The sequence below is a fragment of the Phocoena sinus genome, chromosome 13, assembly GCF_008692025.1.
Source record: "Phocoena sinus isolate mPhoSin1 chromosome 13, mPhoSin1.pri, whole genome shotgun sequence".
Taxonomy (NCBI): Eukaryota; Metazoa; Chordata; class Mammalia; order Artiodactyla; family Phocoenidae; genus Phocoena; species Phocoena sinus.
The window spans coordinates 24,885,174-24,906,525 of record NC_045775.1 but is presented as its reverse complement, the minus strand read 5'-3'; the positions used below and the strand labels follow the sequence as shown (position 1 = coordinate 24,906,525).

Sequence of the window (21,352 nt, the reverse complement as noted above, 5' to 3'; positions counted from 1 at the left end):
TCCCAGCTTACAGATGATGTTCTGTTGGTTGAACTGTAGAGTGGCTGCTTCTCTGGGTGTGCAGGGCGGCACCTTCATTCACCACTTAAATCTGAAACTCTGCGGCCAAGACATGAAAATCCAGGTTTTCACAAAACCCGCATTTTCAGAAAAAAATCACTGAAATGATTCTGACATATGCAAAGATCTGATGTGTTTCAGAACCTACTAACTTCGCTTTGCCAGGTTTCATTTGTTCCATGCCTCTCCAAGACGGGCTCTGGAGATAGGCTTCCAGTTCATACCCGACTCATGCCAGGTACCCACCAGCATTGGCAGCACCGACCTCTCGATATAGAGGAAAACGCTGGGCTGTTTGTACATTTCTTCATCCTTCCTCCTGTGCCGCTCTCTCAGATCTGCACTTTCTCCAGAGCTCCCCACGTAAAGGGATCTGAAGATACTGAATCTGACCTGTTGGCAGAGTGTGTACCTTGCTGAGAAGAGGATGAAGCGAGCATTTGGCTTCCTGGTGCTGGCATACACATTTTAATTTTAGGGTCTTCATCTGCTTTGGTAGATAAATCACAAACATTTCCATGAATAAGCACGTCTGTTATGCAAATTGTTTTCTGTCTGCTGGTCTGTTGAGAATAATATTCCATAATTAAAACAGCTATTTACTTATGGGCAAATCAGCTTTCTTACCACCTTCTCCATTTGAGAGAGGCCTCCAACTGCTGCAGGAGCCCTCGTGTCTGGAAGGGCTGGAGGACTCTGTCTTTGTGGGCCTGTGGTCTGAGTTGGCAGGTCCTGGGACAGAAAAGGATCCAAGTACCGTACGTTACTCATTTGTACATTTATTCCGTGAGTGTTTATTGAGCACCTACATCATGCCAAAAACTGTGCAAGGCTGGGTATTCAGAGATGAATAGACCCAGTCTAGTTCTCCATAATTCACAGTCTAGTTAAGGAGAATTAAATTCAGCATGGTGTTCTAATGAGGGGTAAGTGTAAGGGTTCACGTAAGTCCAAGGAGGGTCCATAGTCCAGGATCAGGAAAAGCTTCCAGGCAGAGGTGACATCTTCTCACTATGCTCCAGCCATGCTGGTCTTTCCTGCAGTTGCAGATTCCGCCCCAGTCCAAGTAGTTTCACTCTCTGTTCCCTCAGGATTGAATGCTGTTCCCTCTCCTTTTGACTATCTCCCCCCATACATCTTCAGGTCTTGGCATAAATACCACTTTCTCAGGGAGGCTTCCCCTGACCTCACTCCCCACAAATCTACATGATGATTCCTCTGTTATTTTTCTTTCCTACCGCCCCATTCCTTTACAACACAAACGTATTTGTATCTATGTGAATCTTTAAATAACTGTTTATTGTTCCTACTAGCATGTAAGCTCCTTTTCCTTCACTGTGTATACAATAGTGTCTGCCACACAGAAGACACTCAATAAATACTGGTGGGACACATGAATGAAAGTACCCAACAAAGGCAAGTCAAGAAGCCTCTGGATCTCAGTTTCTTCATCTGAAAAATGGGATTTATGTGCCTACTTCACGGGATTTTTGGAGTGTGATTACCTGAGCAATGTCCCCCGGAGATTTTCACATCCTAATCCTTGGCACCTGTGACTATGTGACCTTATATGGCAAAAGGGACTTTGCAGATGTGATCAATTAAGGATCTTGAGATGGGGAGATTATCTTAATTATCCAGATGGGTCTGATGTAATTACAGGGGTCCTTATAAGAGGGAGGCAGGAGATCAGAGGGACAGAAGGCAATGTGGTAATAAAAGCAGAGAGAGACCTGAAGATGTTATGTGGTTGACCTTGAAGGTGCAGGAAGGGGCCACAGACCAAGTACTGCAAGTTGGAAGAGGGAAGAAACAGATTCTTCCCTGAGCCTTCACAAGGGACACCCCCCTCCCCCCACTGACACCTTGATTTAGCCCGGCAAGACTCATTTTGAACTTCTGACTTCCAGAGCTGTAAGAGAAAAAAATGTTATTTTAAGCCTCTAAACATGTAGTAATTTTGTTACAGCATCAATAGAAAACTAATACATGTAGGGATCCAAAAAGATCTTGTGTGAGATGACTCTTGGAAAAACACAAAGCCAGGAGTCATTATTAGTTTATGACAACTCACCCTTCGTTTATTCCATTTCTGTGCAGTGCTATGTAAGTTCCAGCTCCTATAATGAGGCGAGATGCTTGAATAATAGCCCTACACCCCAAGAAAGCGTACTTTTTCGTAGTTTATAATTGCCATAGAGCTTGAAAATCTTCCAGGTCTTAATTATGCTCTCATGCATATGTATCAATTACCCACATGCTCCTACCTAGCTTGTTACTGCAAAGATATTTTAAAATATATATATTTGGAACAGTTTCCTCTGCATGCATCTCCCTCTGAAAATATCCTATGAAATATTTCACCTCCACTGCAATAATCCGCTCCAGCTGGGACATGCTTGCCAATCTTCTCCTGCGTGATGAAATTAAACCTCCATTGTTGTCTGCTGCAGGCTCAATCCTACTTTTTCTACCTGGCGGTTCTCTCCTCTTAACTCCCAGTGGTGTCATTGTAGATTTGGTTCTCCGGGTTTGTGTCTACTTTGCTGAGTATGGTCTGCAATCTGGGAAGGATCAGGGAGTGCCCGACCCAGGAGGTTATACTGAAATGGCGGTGGAGGGGGAAGAAAGAGTGTCTGCACGGTCTATACTTCTGGACCACTGAGTTCCCACTGGATCTCAGTGCTAAGGGGAGGCAGTTTTATCTGCAAATCAATGACTTTGCCAAGTGATAGCATGGGAGTCCTCAAGTGGCCCTTCTGGTGATTTTTGGTCCCACCTGACTCAGTTTTTCAATTTGTAAGTCTATTTTCTTCTTTTCTGATTCCCCCCATTCCTTCTGTTCCTTCTCTCCCTGACTGCTCCCCCTGTCCTGGAGATGCCCATGGGAACGATACTGCTTGTCTCTGTTGGGAGAATCACAGTAGATCTTCATTGGACATTTTCATCAAACCGACTAATGTCAGTCTGTTGGTGAGCTGAAAGGTGGTGGTCTGCCTCAATTTTTTGACTGTTATAGTGAACTTAAAAAAATTTCTATTGTGAAAGAGGAGATTTCACCCGTGGAACCTCTATTTTTTAAAACATATGAGTTGTATCGTTAGGTAAAACCTTTAACCTTTCTGCATTTTGGTTTCTTTATCTGTCAAATGGAGATAATAATACAAACACGGTAGTGTTGTTGGGAAGATTAAATGAATTACTATGTAAAATGCTTGTCACGTATGGGGCACGGTCACTTGGAAAATACTTATCCTGTCCTCTGCCCCCGACTCCATTCTCATTGAGATGCATACACACTCCCTGGTGAATCTGCTTTAAAGGAAGATTCTGGGGTCTTCGTTCAGAAAGTCCGATTCAGTCCGTCTTGGGAGAAGTCTGGGAATGTGCACTTGGAGCAAGCTGCCCAGGTGGCATCGATACGGGTGATCTTCAGACTCTACTTTTAGAGACCGTTCCATGGGCTGTGAATATGGTGAGCTTGGGCCATAAGCATCTTCAGGGCAGCGCCTGTGTGACGTCAGTTTGTGTATAATCACAGTGCCCGTCACAGAGGAGACACCCGATACACACTGGCCAGTGTTAAATGAATACCTCTGTGCACTTTCCGTATTACCTGATTTATTTTTTCTGGCTTTACTCCTCACTGGGTAATTAGAAGGCTATGTATAAAGTACACTAGTGTGACGACCCATCCTCTGAACCCCGAAACATAGTCCTAGGGGACATCTGGAGTCCCCATTCTCCTCCATTCCTGCATGTCCAAAGTTACCCATCTTTCAATAAGCCCCAGTTCAGAGCCACGTTCCCTATGACGTCCTTCCTGGTCAGAGTTAACATTACCTTCCTCTTCAACCAGTTTCTCTCTGTCGTGTAAAATAGATTAACTCATACAGGTTAAGTACGTGCATTGTCTCTCTCAGCAAATTACATGCTCTTGATGGTTTTCCCCATAATGTCTCTCAAATCCATCTCCTACTGCCATTTGGGCCACAGTTGGCCCAGTCCCAGCTCCATCATCTTGCTTGTGTTTATGACATTAGCTTCTTCTTTGACTGGGTCAGGTGACTGTGAGCTCTGTATCTTTTCGATAAACTCTCCTTCAAGTAGGCTAGCTTGAGTGAGCCTCAAGCTGTCCGTTCTTTATCTTCAAAAGAAATGTGAGAAGCAATCAGTGATTGGGCATGTAATGGAGCAAACAGTTTAAATCTGAATTTGAGATGAACCTCGGCGGACTCACCTTTCTTAAAGACTGGAGCCATAAACATAGCTTCAGAAGAAACAAGCTGGGGATATCAGGCTTGTCTATAACTAAGCTGAAAGCTGGTACTTGTGTTTATTTATACACTTAGTGTTCTCTGTTACTCACACTTGGGCGAGGGAGACTTTCCTGATTGGACATCTGACCTAGCATGAGTTGGGCTCATGGCCTGCTCTGGGGGAACTGCCAAGACTGAGGTTCAACGTGGAGTCTTCTTTGCTGCCTCGAGAGACGGTAGTGCAAATGACAGGTACAGAAGAAATCAATCTAGCCCCCCCGCTTCTGGTCCAGTAGCAGCCTAGCCTGGCAAAGGGCTGATAGCCTTTTCTCTGCTCTTCTAGATTATTTCTAAGGTGTTAGCACCACGCTGATGCTCTTGTAAAATCACACTGGCTGCTATTCCCCTTAGATGGTGTGTCAACCACCAGCTCTAAATGCCTTCAGATGTTCAAGGCAGCAGAGCCAGCGCTGTCTTCGTTGGCCGAGGTGCTGTCAGCTAGTCAGCAAGCGCTTACAGTGTGTCCCCTCGGTGCCCATCTCTGCACCAGGTGCTCTGTGCACTTGACTTACGTGTGTGAAGAAAATAGTTAATTTCCTGCTGGACATGCTGTTCCGGAAGGGTTCTGACGCTTTGGCGAGCATTGCCAGGGCAACCAGACCAGGAATCTGTTAATTAATCGATACTGCAGCGATCGTACTCCACTCTAGATAAAGTGAAGAGGAAGCTGGTTGAGATGCTTTTCTTCTCTGTGAGGGGTGGGTGAGAAAGAAACAAGGAGTTTCACAGTACAGGTTTTGTCCCATTTTAAAGCTAACTGGGACAAGACGGGGAGAGAACTGGTATGGGGGAGAGTTATGGATGAAAAGAGCTCAGCCCATAACCACGTGGATGACCAGCAGAAAAATGGTTGAAGGGTTTCTTAGGAGAGATGGAAACCACAGCATGAAAGATCTATCAAGGGAGAAGTTCAATTGCTGAGTTGGGGTTCAGGTTTCATGTAAAGTTTAGCCTTCCGATCAGGGCACCTGAGAAGATTCACTTAGGAGGGCTTTTGTAGAAACAGTTGGGAATTCATGAAGAAGGACACATCCCTGTGAGTTTTATTTAATTTTGCGTGCGTGTATGTAATCACGAAAACCAATGACTGGTTGTCCAAGGCTGTGCCCATGATGGTTTTTGACATAGGGATGCAAATCCTTTCTGGCCACAGTCCTGGCTGCCTTTTGGTGCTTTGAACCCCATTCTGCAAGCAAAGGTCTTTGGAATTAGAGTGGACTCCAAAGGAACTCATTTGTAGGTTGGACAGAGCCAATTAGATTCTTTTTATCTTCAAGAATCTCACTAAGAAACTAAATTAGTTGATAACTAGGAGCTTAAGTGAGGAGGGGGTGGTCACAGAGATCTGTGCTAGGTAGCCATGTCTTCCATGAGCACTCAGATGCAGAGAACAACACTGGTGGGGGCAAGGAGGATTCTTTCTTTCTTTCTTTCTTTCTTTCTCTTGCTTTTCTTTCTTCCTTCCTTCCTTTCTTTCTCTCTTTCTTTCTTTCTCTCTCTTTCTTTCTCTTTCTTTCTTTCTTGCTTTCTTGCTGTTCTTTCTTTCTTTCTTCCATCCTTTCTTTCTCTATCTCTTTCTTCCTTCCTTCCTTCCTTCCTTCCTTCCTTCTTTCCTTCTTTCTTTCTTTCTTTCTTTCTTTCTTTCTTTCTTTCTTTCTTTCTTTCTTTCTTTTCTTTCTTTCTTTCTTTCTTTCTTTCTTTCTTTCCTTCTTTCCTTCTTTCTTTCTTTCCTCATTCACTGAGAACCTGCTATGCACCATACCCTCTTCTGGACACAAGTGATACAACAGTGACTAAAACACAGCCCCTTTCCTCATAGAGCCTACTTTCTAGTGAGGCAAAGGAGAGACGTAAAATAATTAAACACACACTATACGCTCAGGCAGTAATAAGTGCTATGAAGGAAAAGAAGGCCACTGGGGCCATAGAGATTGATGGGGTTGAGAGGCTGCTGTTTTAGATCAGAGGGACAGGGAAGGTGAAACAAGGGAACAATCCCTGTAGCTGTCTAGGAGGAAAGAATGAAGGGGGTGGCTGAGAGGATTAGGGACAAGGCCTCCTGTGGTCGTAGAGAAATGCAGAGAAGGATTCTTTAGAGATCTGGCTGTCCTTACTGTCCTTGGGTTCTGTGAGATACCCTGCTATACATCTAATGAATTACCCCTTTTTGCTTAAGCCAGTTTGAGTGCCTTTCGTTTTCTTGTAGTTAACAGATTTCAAAGTCATCTACAAATCCACAAGGTGAGTCTGAAGCAGTTACAAGCTACCTAGAATTTCTGTCAAGGCTCCCTAGTCAGAGCGCGTGGCTCTTTATCTCCACCTGGTGCCAATATTCTGAAGGTGCAGGAGCCTTAACAAAGGAGCGAAAACCAGTCTGTGAGCACAGTAGATGACAAGAGATAATAAATGTAACTGTTTCTTATCCCCAGTTTTAGCAAATTTTAAAAATGGAAGAAATCATATTCTTGAAAACATTAAAAGTATATTTATTCATGTCAAGATTATCCCATTTCATCTGTAGGATTCCGGGAAACTTGGAGATATTAGTTGTGATTTCTTTGAACTGAGGGCAAGAGCTGGTCCCATCTTGGAGTCAGGTCATACGGATCACTCTTGATGGCTCTGAGTGATTCTGCGTGTGAGCCTGGGGCACAGTTTATTCCTGGCCTTTTGCTTTCACTCTAGCTAGAGAACCAACCAGTAAGCTGGGATCTCTCTAGAACTGTGTGGATCCCCAAGATGCACATGTAATTAAATGTCAAAAAGGAATATAGGGGCTTCCCTGGTGGCGCAGTGGTTGAGAATCCGCCTGCTGATGCAGGGGACACGGGTTCGTGCCCCAGTCCGGGAAGATCCCACATGCCGCGGAGTGGCTGGGCCCATGAGCCATGGCCGCTGAGCCTGCGCGTTCGGAGCCTGTGCTCCACAACGGGAGAGGCCACAACAGTGAGAGGCCCGCATACAGCAAAAAAACAAACAAAAGGAATATAAGTAACACTGTAGCTTGAGGCTCTGACTGCTCTTGGACTTGTGTTTAAGGAAATAGTATTTGCTGAGTACTCTGTTGCCAGACACTGAACGTATAGTATCTTCTTCGATCCCTAAGGAATTACCCCTGTTGTAAAGATGGGGAAACAACTGCAGAGAGTAAGCAGCTTGCTGGATCAGTCAAATTCTGGGTTGCAAGCTCCAGAAGATTGCTCTGGCTGGTAAAGCAGAAACAGGATACTAAAAGGATTTGGGGAAGCTCACAGAGAACCAGGGCCAAGCTTCCAGAGGTATGCCTGCAGTTGCACTGCAGAACTGGCCTGATGAGCAGACCACGGCCACTCTTACAGAGGACTAGATGCCAGGATATGCACCACTGCCATTTTTGTGCAGGTACTCGGCTAGACTGCTTCTGCTATTTTTGCAAGCCCCATTCCTCTTTTGTGCCAGAAATTCAGCTTTTCAGCTGTCATGACTCCCACTGCCCTCTGTCCCTTCTTTCTTGTCTCATCAGCTTCCATGTAAAAATTTGGCCAAGTGGTCTGACCAGGAGAGCATAAATCTGGGCTGCAGCTGCAAGGGAGGCTAGGAAAGGAAGTGCTGGTGTTTTTCAACTCCTCTGAAAGGCTGCTTCCACTCCTTATCAGGGAGGGAATTCCCCCCAAATGGAAAGGGGTTCAGATGGGGGCAGCCAAACACAGTCACATGCCCTCCAGAGTTGCCAATACGACATGACCAGTGAGGGCTGGGGTTGGCGTCTCTTTCCAGAGCCCACTACTTCACAGTCCTTCTTTCTGTCCATCAAATGGAAGGAGATGCTTGCTTTTAAAAAATTCATCAAACAAATATAGTATTGAGTATTTTCGTCATGTCACAAAGTGGTGGAGGAGGGGTGCCAAGGTCAAAGGACACAGTCCTTGCCCTCAAGGTGATAGCTTATCGAGCCATCATCACCTGATCATGGGTGGCAGTGATGGATGACTAGTATATTGATTACCTTCTGTACCAGGTGCTTTGTATCTGTTGTTTCTAAATCCTGACAACAACCCTGCAAGGAGACATTCGTAATGTCACTTTTTTTCAGATGATAACACTGGCGCACAGAAAGGCTGTATAACATGCCCACGTGACACAATTAAGAAGCAGCAGATCCCAGACTACAACCAGAGGTCTGTGTGGCCAACTCCAACCTGGGGACAACTGGGGGACAGAGGGATTCAGTGGCTTGGCAAAAGTCTGCAGCTGATGGCAGAGGTAGGCTTAGAACCGAGGCCTCTGACTCCAGTGTCTGTGTGCTTAGCTGCTAAGCCAAGCTGGCTTGACAGCAGCTGTGCTCACGTCACACCAGGTGTAGGCTGACCTGACCCTCTTTGCCTTCATTGTTCTGAATGCCTTTTATTCAGTCTTGAGGTTTTAAAACTTGTCCTTTCTAGTCCCATGGTTTTGAGGGATGCTGTCCACCTCAGGTGATTCCAGGAGGTAGGGTTGTGTCACTAAAACCAGATCACCCAGAGACACTCTGAGGACCAGGGCATCGGCCAGCTGAGCGTGAAGGTCACTTCCCCATCTGACTTTCCACGAGGAGGGCTCATCCCTAGAGTGTGTGACTCCTTCTTGAGAGAAGCTCTTGATTTTAACTCTCCTCTGTGAGGCTGATGGGTTCTATGACCTCAGGGCAGTCACTCCGACTGCTGGGATGAGTTCCTTCCCTAAAGGACAAGGACAGGCTGCTTTTTTAAAACAAAGAATTGCTGCATTAAAGCAAACTGTTAACATGTACACACAAATGGTAAAGCTTAAATATTGAAGTCATAGCAAACAAATGGCAATTCAATATCCAGGGTTGGTGGACAGCATGCTTGAGACGGGGTAGCACCAGGTCAGACTCCCATGGTGGACAGGGCGTCTTCAGAGGTGAGGGGCCCTGGGATGGGCTGCTGGTGGTGATTAACTCCCTAATGAGGAAAAAGGACTTTTGAAGGAGGGGCATGAGCAGAGCCTTGGTGGGGGATGACGTGAGTGACATTATGAGGACGCGCCTCCCAACTGGACAGGTCTGGCAGCACTGAGGGTAGAGCAGAGGGTACTCCGAGAGAGGTCATGAGAGGCTGAGGGAAGGATACTCCGAGAGAGGTCATGAGAGGCTGAGGGAAAGAGACAGAATTAGAGGAACTGGTTCTTTACATCTTTCTCTCCCACCTTCCACCACTGATGCAGCTTTCACCAGGGTTACGTAGCCTTAGCTTTCATCTTGTTCTTTAATGCGCCCATGCTCTGTATGTAAGTGCTTAAACATTATCACTGTTGTTGTCTGAGCAGCACTGGACCATTTCTATTCAGCTCCTGCAAATATGAGCCCATACCATCTCCTCCCACTTCAACTCACACACACACACACACACACACTCACACCCGTGAAAACCTCAGAGCCTTTTGCTGCACCCTGGGGATTGCTTTGTCTTTGAGAGACCAAAGAGAAAAACCCATCAGCTGTCAAAGATTTTAATTATTTATTTTTAATTACATAAGCAATGCATGAATATGTCTGGTTGTAAAAAATTCACACAATACATGTAAAAGTAAAGTCTCCTCCAAGTGACGAATTTTAAATAGTTCTGGTCCTTACGTGTCAGATCATAGGTCTGCGTGGAACAGTTCTGGGGGATGTGGGTGAACCGGGCAGCGGTTTAAGGCAGCTGGAGCCTTTGTTATACAGGGAAGGGTAGGGAAGCCGGCGTCACTTGTTAATGAAACAGGAGTGGTCTCTAGTTGAACCTATCCTTTCTGTTTAGAAGCTGTGGACTTTGCCAGGAATGTGTTCTTAGATTTTCGCAGTTTTCTTTTCAAGGAGTGAGGAAGAGGGGACATGGGCTCCTGCACCTCTGTAGAGATTCACCCTTTTCTCTAACATGTGCTGCTTTAAGGCAGCCAGCATCAGAGGCAAATGTTTGGCACCCTGGCCCACTGGCTTCTCTCCAGAGGGCCACCTTCCCGGTTCAGGCAGAAGAAAGAGAATCATCCTCACACATCCCCTGTCCCATGTGACTTAGTGAAGAAATTTCTCAATATTGGTTCACACCCTCCTTGAGTTTAAGGGACCTGGACATGCTTGGCCATAGCAAGCAGGAAGACTTTTGTCAAATAAATCTCTTCTCATCGACATTTTATCAGTGGGTATTTTCCTATGACTCAATAAAACCCCGTACACATTGGCTGCAGAACCAAATGCAGATGAGTAAAGGATTTAGGAGGAGGAATAAGAAATGCATTGAATCCAAGAGAGACTGAAGTGGAAAGGATCTTAGAGACAATCAACTGAGTTCCTCACTTTACAGGTGAAGACGTCGAAGACCAGAGAAATTTGGTCTAATGCTCCAAGTCCCATAGGCAGGATTAGAAGCAGAGGGAGAGCCAGGATTCCCAGTTCCAGACTCAAGGCAGTGCTTTGTCCCTTACCCCAGATTTGGAATTCAAGCTGCCACTGAGATTTACCTACAGGACCTGGGCAGGTGACAACAGTTCTTGGTCCCAGTTGCCTCATGGCTCCTATCTACCTTAGAGTAGCACTGCTAAGAGCATCACATGAAATAATGACTGTTAAGTGCCATGCAAATCGCCAAGCAATTTTCAAGTACAAAGAGTGAACTGCATTTCAGTTATGGACAAGACAAACGTTCTTAATTAGTCAACGCTCATCGCCTAGCTGAATAAACATTGTTGGAAATCTGGCCAGCAAGGTTTGCTTTTTAGTTTTGTTCCGTGTTTTGAAGTTCCCTAGAAACTTGGTTATAGACTGAGTGTTGTATGATCTTAGGAAGTTATTTTTAATTCAGTTAGGTGTGATCACGGTGTCGTGGTTATGCCCAGGATGCCATTAATTTCGGGGACTCTGTGATGAAGTGTTTCTGGGTTATTGTTTAGGTGTTCTGTATCATGTCTGTAATTTACTTTTTAACGGTTCAGCAATTATAGATGCATGCTTGTGTGTGTACACACATATATGGCAAAATGTTAATTTTTGAATCTTGGTGGGAGGTATCTTATACGCCTGGCTGTTGAGTAGACTATCATCCTAACTTCCTGTGTGTTTAACAATGTTTATAGTAAAATGACTAGTAAAACAAGTTTTCCAGGTGATCCTGATTCCCTCTAATGGTTTGAGCCCACTGATGTGGAGCTGTGAGCCACTGACCAATGACGATGTGTGAGTGAAAAAATCTTTTAAATTCCCTGCTTGGTGTCTTGTCAGAATTGGCATCACTTTTCCTCAGCAATACTGGTGAGGTTCTATTTCCCGTTGCTCTGTCTGAGTCATCTATAAGACCAAAGTATTGAAATAATAAACCATCTTCAACATTTCCAGGAAGACCTAAGAGGTGATACGGACTCGATTTGAAGATATTGACTAGTCCAGTGGTTCCCAAACTTAGGTGCCTAGAAACATCACCCACAGAATTTCAGCAGGCTTAGGACAAGACACAGGCATCTGATTTAACAGATAGAGGTAATTCTAATGTACATCAGAGGTAATTCTAATGCACATCTAGGTTTGAGACCCACATTTTAGACCACAATGACCACAAAGCCAAGGTCATAGGTTTGATTCCCAACTGAAGAGCTATTTAACTTTGCAGAAAGAAAAGTTCTGTTCCTTAAAGATATCCTGCACACCTTACTCTGTTCTGTCATTTTAAAATAGGGGTCCTGGTGGGAAAAAAATGAAAAAAGGGAACCAGGACAAAGAAGGTGAATGGATCAGAGCAATTTACTATTGTAAACCCATATACGATTTTCTTCCCTTGTCATGAAAACCTGCTACATTCTACTGTAGAGGTGACTGCATTTTGTTGATGGGTGAAAAGAGGCCTTTGTTCGTCGTTCTCTGACTGCCAAGTGTATTCCTACCTCAGGAATTTTGGATGAAGAGGTAAAAATGTCTTGTCAGTATCAGTGAATTATGATCCAAATGAATCGTGCTTTTGATGAAAAACACTTGATGCACACTTACCCGGAATGCCTGAAAGGAGAAACTGAACCTTGGGAGACAGAAAAATGAACACTCCCCCCTCACCCAACTACCTTTATTACGAACATTTTCTGGGACTTCCTACACCCCTGTAAAGGAAGCCAGTGGCTGCCCTTTGGTGCAGCCCTGGTTTCTTGCAGCAAGAACCAGCAGTATCCTTCATTAGCACACCACAAAGCAGCTTCCCGTGTTCTTATGTAATATGTCTTTGCAGCTTAAACCCTTAATTACAGAGATGTCATCAAGAAAAGTTTGCCAAGGAAGAGGATGCCCGGTTTAATTAAAAAGATCTTTAATAGTTATTAAGGAAAACAATTTGGAATTCAGGCCTGAGAGCAGTGCTGAGGGAAGAAATCACTGAGAGGAACTTTGCCATCTCTCTGGGTAATGGATTTTAACCCTTTGATCTGCATTGCTTCAAATCCCTGGGACAGTGGTGCAGGGGGATGGGGAGGGATGCTTATTTATCACTCATCACTTTTGAATCTACCTTCCAGATCCCAGAGGCAGGTCTGCCTTACATACAAAAAGCCCAACCTTTGTGGAATGCAGTTGTCCTGGCAATCAAAGGAAATGGAAAACCATTATAAATTGAAAATCTACTACCTCATAAGTATGAGCTATTTCTTTTTCCCAAGAGATGCATTATTTCTCCCAGAGGATTTGTGCTTGGACTGTGCATCAGGTGTCTTTTTCTATTACCGCGCAAACCCTCCTTCTTCGGATCAAGCCAGAAAAAAGGAATTTGGCTCTTTGGAGCACAAGAGAAATATTATTTTCAGTTGTCTCATGAAAATGATGACAGCAAGGGTGAAACAGCCAGAGGATGGGCAAAATAAATTGCCTGTGGTGTAGAGGGGCTGCAAAAGGGAAAGAATTTTTATTTGAAAAGAACAACATTCTACCAGCAGGGGGATGGTTTTAATATCATCGTCTGATGCACCCCAGCTGAGTTCAAATGCTAAAAGCACTTGTCAAACAATCTCTGTTTAATTAATATTTGTACAGCACTTAATGAGGGAAACTGAAGACAGGTGAGCAGTATGGCTACAAAAACGACTTTCCTGTTGCAATGTAGCTCGTTCTCAGGTGGACTGAAGCGCCTCTACCTGGAACTCCTATCATTACTCAATGGAAACTCAACAGAAAGGATGAACCAGATCTTTGGGCGCTCAACCTGCATCCTAACCACCAGCTTGCACTTTCTTGAAGGGTTGGGAACAGGCTTGTATTTATTTATATTACTCACAGCAAATCGCCCAGAATCTGTGCCCACAATGTCTCTGTTGATTGCTGATTACCTGGAAACTTCTGGGCTCGTTAGCCCCCAAAATGTCTCCGTTCCCTGTTTCACTTGGTCTATTGAACCTAGTGAGGGGTGTCACTTGGGAGAATTGGGGGTTCGGGGTAGATGCGTTGTAATGCAAGCTCTACCGATGAACTTGTTGTCTTGCTGGAAATAGATCAGGTAGCTTCTCTGAGCTCTACTTTCCTCAATTACAAAATAAGAAGCATTGAACTAGATGGTCTCCAAGGCCCCTTCTGACTCTAACAGAGTCTGCTCCACTATTTCCCCTTTGTCTTGGCTGGGTGTATCTGTTCTAAGTTAGTAGACTGTTGGTAAACAGGAAATAGTGCTTATTGAAACATTTGTGGCTGAAGTACCGGTTGTAAACTGGCGAGCAGGAGGCTGGATCCAGTCTGCAGACCTGTTTAGTTTAGCCCACCTAATTTTTCGGAGAGGGGGTGGGAATTGAATTAGTTAACAACAGTTAAAATCCAGGCGATATCACGAAGTTGGACTTGTGTTTCTTTTGAGAAGTTGGAAAACTCTGGTACCGCTTCATCTTCATTGGCAATGATCTGCTTCCTTGTGAGTCCTACATGGACCCAACCCCTTCCCGCTGTGTCCTCAACAAGAAGGTTGAATGTCAGTTTCATTGTTTTCATTGATCTCATACCATTTCACTCATTCATGGCCCACGGAGTTATGTGGGTAGAGGAAGAGAGGGTTGGAGGGATAATTAGAGTCTGATGTCAGGAACCTCCTGACCTTTGAAGAGACATCTGTGCCAGGAGCCTGGCTGCTTCCTGAGATGTGTGAGCTGCTAGGTGGATAAAGTTCCTTCAGTTGGGTGGATAGAATCAGACAGCCTTTGACTGATATGGGCAACACAATGATTTCCCATTTAAAGCCAGTGAGATTTGTCTACATTGTCTCTCCTTTGAAGAAATGTTTTGATTATCGTTCACTCAGAATTGTGCCCCACAGGAACATTTAGGCTATCCCACACTCAGCACACCCACAGAAGAACTTGAACAGCAAAGACCCTTTTGTCACCTAAGGACATCAATCTTTTTTTAGCAACATCACTGGAGTCCTCCTGTCCATTACAGTGGCCATCTAATTTATTGCCTAAAATATGAATTTCTTGAAAGTGAAAGGGGGCACTATTAATAATTATGCCAGGAAAATAGGAATAAACCAGGACTGCAAACTGGGGCATGTAGTCACCCTGCTCAATGTGCAACACCCACTAATGACTTGATCACAAAATCTGCTACCGGCCATAGCAGCTTGTCCTGGGAACCAGATTTGTCCCATTTCCACCCCTGGGCCTGCGTGGCTCCTCTCCTGTTGAAATTCCTGCCAGATTGGAGAGGACTCACCCTGTTTCCATTCCTTCCAGGATTTGAGCTCTCCAGCCCCCTTCTACCTTTCACTGATGCCTCTAAACTTAAGCCTGCCAAGAAGGACTGTCTTTGATTTGTCACAGATGATGCAGGTGGTGATGAGATGTGGCTGTGTGAACTCTGGGTCCTGGGGAATGAATGATATCTGTCTTCGGATCCCTCCATTTCTTCTTCTGCCCCTGCTCCCCTCTTTCCTGCCACGTAATTCAGGTTAAAGAATTTTCCTCTCCTTTTCTTTAAGCTAATTGGGTCATCCCTTCATGCTGCTAGAACTTTACATCTTCTATGTGGGAGAGGTGGTCCGTGGCTCAGGTCACTGCAGGACACCACCACTGAAGATCAAACCATTTTCACAACCAGCAAAGGCATATCATTGCAGCAATAGTGAGTTTTATACTTGGCATTTGGGCGAGGAACAAAGAAAGTTTGGGGGCACTTCAAATAATGAAAGAAAGGAGCAGGCTTTTGAAATGCAAAGATATAAATCCCTTTCCAGGAAGCAAATTATACCGTGGTACATAAGGAAAAAAAAAGGGAGGCGGGGTTGAGGGTAGTAGGATGGTGAAAGGAGGTGTTTAATGGTTGGAGAAAGATCCAGAAAGGTGAGTCTCAGATCCCTTAGATAAAGCCACCCATCTACGTGGCGAGGATAAGAGGAAAAGTCGGCGGCTGGCTTTATTCTTTTGACAAAGATGCACCAGTGTGGCAGAGAGAGGAAGTAAGAAGGTTGGTAACAGCTCATTCTCATTTACCACACAGCCTAAACTATTCTATCACTCACTTTATAAAAAGGCCTCGCAGGAGACTCAGGACATACAGTTTGACAGAGTCTACAGTGGCAAGGAAAAAGGGGAGGAACACGGAGAGAAAGGGAGCTGATGTATTATTTACAGGTGAATAAAGAACTTGAATAAAGCAGGCTGCAGGATCAGGCCCAAAGAACCTGTGTCTGTACGACTGTGGAATAGAGACAGACATCTCTGAGTTCCTGCTGCTGCCCCTTTTGCTGCTGGAGACCCTTTCCAGTGCTGGGCCCGTATGCGTGTGTCTCAGCTCATCGCCGTGCTCCAGTCTGCCCTGCTCTCAGTTACATTTCCCTGCGGCCCAGAAGGGGTAAAGCCCTCACCGGGAAGCTGCCGGGCCTCTGTGGGTACAGTCTCATCAGGCTGGGCACAGAGGGCATCTCACTGGTGGTGGCAGGTCTAATAAGCATGCAGATGGAAGACACGCATGCACCCACACACTCTCACTGAAGTCATGCAGTGGGCAGAGAGCAGGGATATGGGGGATCAGATCCGAAAGGAACAAAAGGCTGCAGCCTCTGCAGTGAGCTGAGTGAGAGTGACAGGAGGACAGCTAAAGGCAACCAGAAGCAAAGTGTGAAAACCCACAGCAGAAGGCACCGGAGAGCATATGCACCGGACTTCACAGCTTCCTCCCATTCCCGGCTTACATTGGCTCCATGTTACACAGCTTTCTGGGCCCGTAATGGGTTTTATTCCACAGTTTTTATACTAACACGAATGACTCACATCTGCTCCAATACCCAATGCACTCTCTAATGACTTCGGCTGCTAGGAGAGAACTTGCCAACGACAGGAGTGGCCAAAAAGAGTCCCAGTTCAGGGATGAGGAAGGCTACAACCCCATACGTGTGAGCTGGAAGGCCTTTGAGAGGGTATGACGTTAGGAATGGGGAAACAGACCCCGAGATATCAGGAATTTGCTCCAGACTATAGAGACCAGAGGTCGATCCGTTTTAGGGCACCAGGATAGTACTAATTCAGAATGTTCTTATTTTCCTGCCGTGTTAAATCTTTTGCTAGGAGCTTTTCCTCCCCATATAGGCTGTGATGAGAAAAAAGTAACTTGGATTAATCACCAATGATAGCTAATCCCCCACTGGGATTAACTGTGCTCTGCATTACTTAAGGTGGATATTAAAGTTTTAAATATCCGGGGGACCCCTGAATAGGCTGGGAGAGACTTAAAGGGCTGGACCCTGCAGAGAGACTCACCTGGCTTCCAGATGTTTGAAGTCCCAACTGAAATCAGTTTCAACCCTAATGACAGTGACTGGCTTGACAACCCAGAATAATATGCCTTTTGGCTGGATCAGGTAATGACACTTGGCGAAACTGGATTCCCTTCACAGCTCTCATAGGCCCAGGGAATCTTCTCCACTTGAATGGAGGACAAAATAGTAATCAAGAAGCAAGCATCTTGGAAGGCAGTCCCTGCTGCCCCAGGCATCACAGGCCCCGTAGGGAGCTGCCCTGGGAGACCCAAGGCCTCAGTTTCCCCAGGTGCCAAACAGCACAAAGCACCTTACACCCTCAGCAGCAGGTGGTGTGGTGCTGCGCCGTCTCTAAAGCTTGGCGGTGGCGTTGTGTAACTGTTCGCCATCTGTTACTCAGAAGCAGCATCACAGAGCGCTGAGCAGCGGACCACGGTGCTGCGGCTCCTGCCTGGAGCCGACAGCACCTCAGCGGCTTGCCTGGGGCTCCCCTGCACAGCCTGCCGCAGAGCACTTTGCAGGCCCCAGCCTGCAGGTCCAGGGTAAGGCTCCTGGAAGGACCCAGGAAGCTCAAGATGCTGCAGAGAGGGGTCCTCTTGCTGCTGCCCCCACCCCTCCCATGACCATGATGTACCTGGACCTTTGCCCAGCCAAAGTAGTGGCTGGGAAGCCTACCTCAACCTTTCAGAGTTCTAATAAAGGCAGATCCTGGACCATCCCCAGGGTTCTGTGTGATGGTCTGAGAGCTCAGCTGAATCTTGAGCTGGGCCGGCAAGAGTGCTCAGCTTTTCTGGGCTGTTTGATTTCCACCTTTGTTCCCAACCAAAAACTTCTCATCTATAGCCTGGCCGAGAACACTCTGGGGCTATGAGAAAGGACTGCCCTGTGACTGAAAGACAAGGTACCAAACACAGGGGTTTTCAGCAGATTCCTCCATTTCTGACTCCACTTTTTGCTGACTCCATCTTACTGGAGAGTGAATTCTGGAGCCGTGCTTCACACCTGCGCTACCTCCCCATGCTGAGCTCTGTAGGGAGAGGCAGGGAGGATGATGGCGACAGTATAGATGCATCTTTCACCTCCCCAGGCAACTTGATGAGATAAGCATCCCTCCAACTCAGGCGCGACAGACGTAATAGGGCACTGTTCCCCAGGGAGAGCAAGGTTTCTTTCTTTCCCTCTTTGAGGGATGAGATGATCAGGTAACACCAGCACCTTGCATTTAGCTTTCACAACTATTCATTCACTTGTCAGAGGAGGTAGTATCATCCCCATATTACAGATGAGGAATCTAAGGCTCCGGGAAGGTAAAGGACTTCCCCAAGATTCACACAGCTAGTGTGGCTGACCTGGGCCAGGAACCCCTAGTCCAGTGATATCACCATCATTCCAGCCTAGCTGAGACCCACACGGGAATCCAATTCACACTTTGCTCTGCCTCTGGACTCAAGTAGTTTTAATCTTCAGGAGGAAGGAGGATGCACTTCCAGAAGGCATTTGGGGAAAGGGGTTTTTGAACGATAACCCTCTGTGCTCAGTACCCCCCTGCCCCCAAACCACTTTCCAAGAACCCCATGTGGTTGACCCAGCTTTGGACGCCATCCCCCACCCCCTTTCTGCAAGCACAGAGCCCTGGTCCTTATAGGGAGAGAAAACCCTTACGGGAGATAATTACACCTTAATTTTTAAAAGGATTTCTTTAAAGTTAAATTTAGACCAACTCAGCGTTCCATTAAGCAGAAAAAGTTGTCAGGCAGCTGCAGGCAGGCAGAGAAGCACCCTGGGGAACTGGCTGAACTCTGCCTGGGCCCTGAGCGGCCAGGAGCGTGGCTTGCGGGTGGGGCAGTAGCCCCGCCAGCGGCCCAAGGTCTCAGCGTCAGCTCCCATAGGGCGGGAGCCCAAAGGGCGGGACCGGGCTGTGAGCGCCACGTGCAGACCCTGGCGGCGAGCCGGAAAGTCCTCCCAAGCACAGCCCCTCCTGGCGCCGGCTGGCTCTTGGATCCCAGCTCGCAGCTGGGGGCTGGCGGGTCTCGGGGACGCACCTTTCCCGCCCCGCCCCATCCCAGTATGGCCCGGGAGCTGCGCCCAGGGCTCGCCGTGGGCGACCCCAGAACAGCACCCGGCGCCTCGGTGGGCGGGCGGCGGTAGCGCCCCCTCTCAGAGCCCCGTTTGCTCCTGCCCGGGTTCCCTCGGAGTCGGTCTGTCTGTCGGCCCTCCCTCCCCCTTCGCTGTTCCTCCCCCGTTGTGTTCCTCCCGGGGTGCCGGGCACAGCCTCGGATTCCTCCCTCCCCACAGCTCGAGTCAGTTTCCCTCGCGGCGGCTGCCGAGGCGGCGGCAACGGCGGCGGCGCGGGAAGCATCTCTGCGGCCACCGCGCTTCTCCGGCTGGAGCGGGCGTCCAGCTTGGCTGCCCCTCGGCCCTTCCCTGTCGCGCCTCGGGGCACCGTGTGGCCACCACCCCTGCTCTCTTCTCTCCCAAGCGGGCGGGGCGCCTGGTAGGATCCCACCGGCCCTCCACCCGGATCCCGGGGCTAGCGCTCCCGGGAGCAGGGCGCTCTGAGGACTCCTGCCCCGCCGACCCTGACCGCCAGGGGGTGCCCCACGGGCGCAGCGCCGCCGAGAGGAGAAGGCAAGAGGGACCATGCGGCGTCTGACTCGCCGCCTGGTGCTGCCGATCTTCGGGGTTCTCTGGATCACCGTGCTACTGTTCTTCTGGGTAACCAAGAAGAAGTTGGAGGTGCCGGCGGGACCTGAAGTGCAGACCCCCAAGGTACCGGTTTGGCGGCGCGCCGGGCGCGGGGCAGTGGTTGGCAGGAGGGCGCGCAGCTCGCGCGCCGGGTTTGCGGGCTCCCGGAAAGCCAGGGCTGGGGTCTGGGTGCTGCGAGCAGGTAACCGGGCGCCGGATGCGGCTACAGTGTGATGTTTCTGGATTTCAAAAAGCTCAGGGGCATCCCCGGCCCCGCGCCGTGTGTAAGTGGGAGTGGGAGTGGGTGTGGATGGTGGGCGCGCTGGCGGGCAGAGGGGGGCTCTCAACTTGGGCAGCGCGCCGGGGTCCCTGGGCGGTGGGGGCACTACGGTCGAGCAGCCCAGGGAGGGGGTGGCCGTCCGTGGACGCCGCGAGAGAGTCGCCGGTGGTGGGGTCGGGTGGCAGGGCCGGCAGGTGCTGGCGCCCGCGAGAAATCGGGCGGTCGCGCTGATCTCCTTCCTTGCCTCAGCTGCCAGGCCCGACCGGGGGAGGCCGGAGACCGAGGGTGCGCCGCGCGCGCTTGTGCGGCGCGGGAGAGCGCCCTGCAGCCTCCCGGGCGGTTGCTTCCTTTCGCCACCCCTGCTTTGTAATTTTCCTCGATCCCTCCAGCTGCATTGGAAGTTGAATTGAATGTGCCCTGAACATCACTAAAGAGCCTGTAAAAACAGACGCCTTGGTATTGGTGGGGAGTTGGGGAAATGAGAATCCAAGTGGCTTTTCCAACTCCTGCCCAGTCGGTTCATATGAGCGGAGCCGCAAGGCTCCGTCTTACCTTTATTCAGAGCCCCTATTCCTCGGTCTCCTCTTCCACAGACCTGGCTGTGGGACACAGAAAAAGGAGGCCTCAGGGGGTTTCCTGACCAGCCAGGAAACGTTTATGAACTGGGTCCAGAGAGGTCCTCCAGCGACCGCGAAAAAGCCCTTGGAGATTTACGGTCCCAAGCTGGAGACAGAAAATAATGGGGGAAGGGGGAGAGAGGGGAGGCTCCCAGTAAGTACAGTGCAGAACACCTACTAGGTGCAGGGTACATAGTGGGTGCTTCTTTATAAGTAGTTGTATGAGTTGGGTAGGATTCTCCTTATTCCGTAGATTAGGAAACCGGTTCAGTCTTTAAGTACCTTGCCTTAGGACACTACTGGTTTGAACTCAGACCTCCGATATTCAGGATCTTTCCACTATATCAAGTTGCCTTTGAGACTGCCTTTTAACTAAGTCTCTGGTCACTTATGTTTTGGAATCTTGCCAATGCTCTATTGAATTCCACAATCATTTATTGGTGATCTGCCATGTGCCAGGCAGTGTGCTAGGTACTGTGGGTACAGAGATGCAGAACTTGTTCTCTGCAGTAGGGGGATCTGCTCAGGAATAGACCAGGACCACACAGTGTGCTGAGGGCTACAATGGCTCAGTGCACCGGGCGTCATGGGAGCCTGGGGACTTCCTGGAGGAGGAAGAGGACATAAGGGAACTGAGTTGAGAAGGATGAACAGTAGGTTTGCCAG

At 47.9% G+C, this 21,352-nt stretch overlaps 2 protein-coding genes across 2 annotated transcripts in view; both read left to right on the top strand.

Moving 5' to 3' along the window:
* The window catches only part of CAPN14 (calpain 14), a 60,471-nt gene extending 42,821 nt beyond the window's left edge, over nucleotides 1-17,650 (top strand). The window contains 1 exon segment of the mRNA XM_032652237.1: nucleotides 17,505-17,650. Within this exon segment, the coding sequence (XP_032508128.1) occupies nucleotides 17,505-17,650 (146 nt within the window).
* A 2,094-nt stretch (nucleotides 17,651-19,744) lies between these two features.
* GALNT14 (polypeptide N-acetylgalactosaminyltransferase 14) overlaps nucleotides 19,745-21,352 on the top strand; it is a 224,826-nt gene continuing 223,218 nt past the window's right edge. The window contains exon 1 of the mRNA XM_032652922.1: nucleotides 19,745-19,873. Coding sequence (XP_032508813.1) covers nucleotides 19,745-19,873 — 129 coding nt within the window. The remainder of the gene's footprint in view (nucleotides 19,874-21,352) is intronic.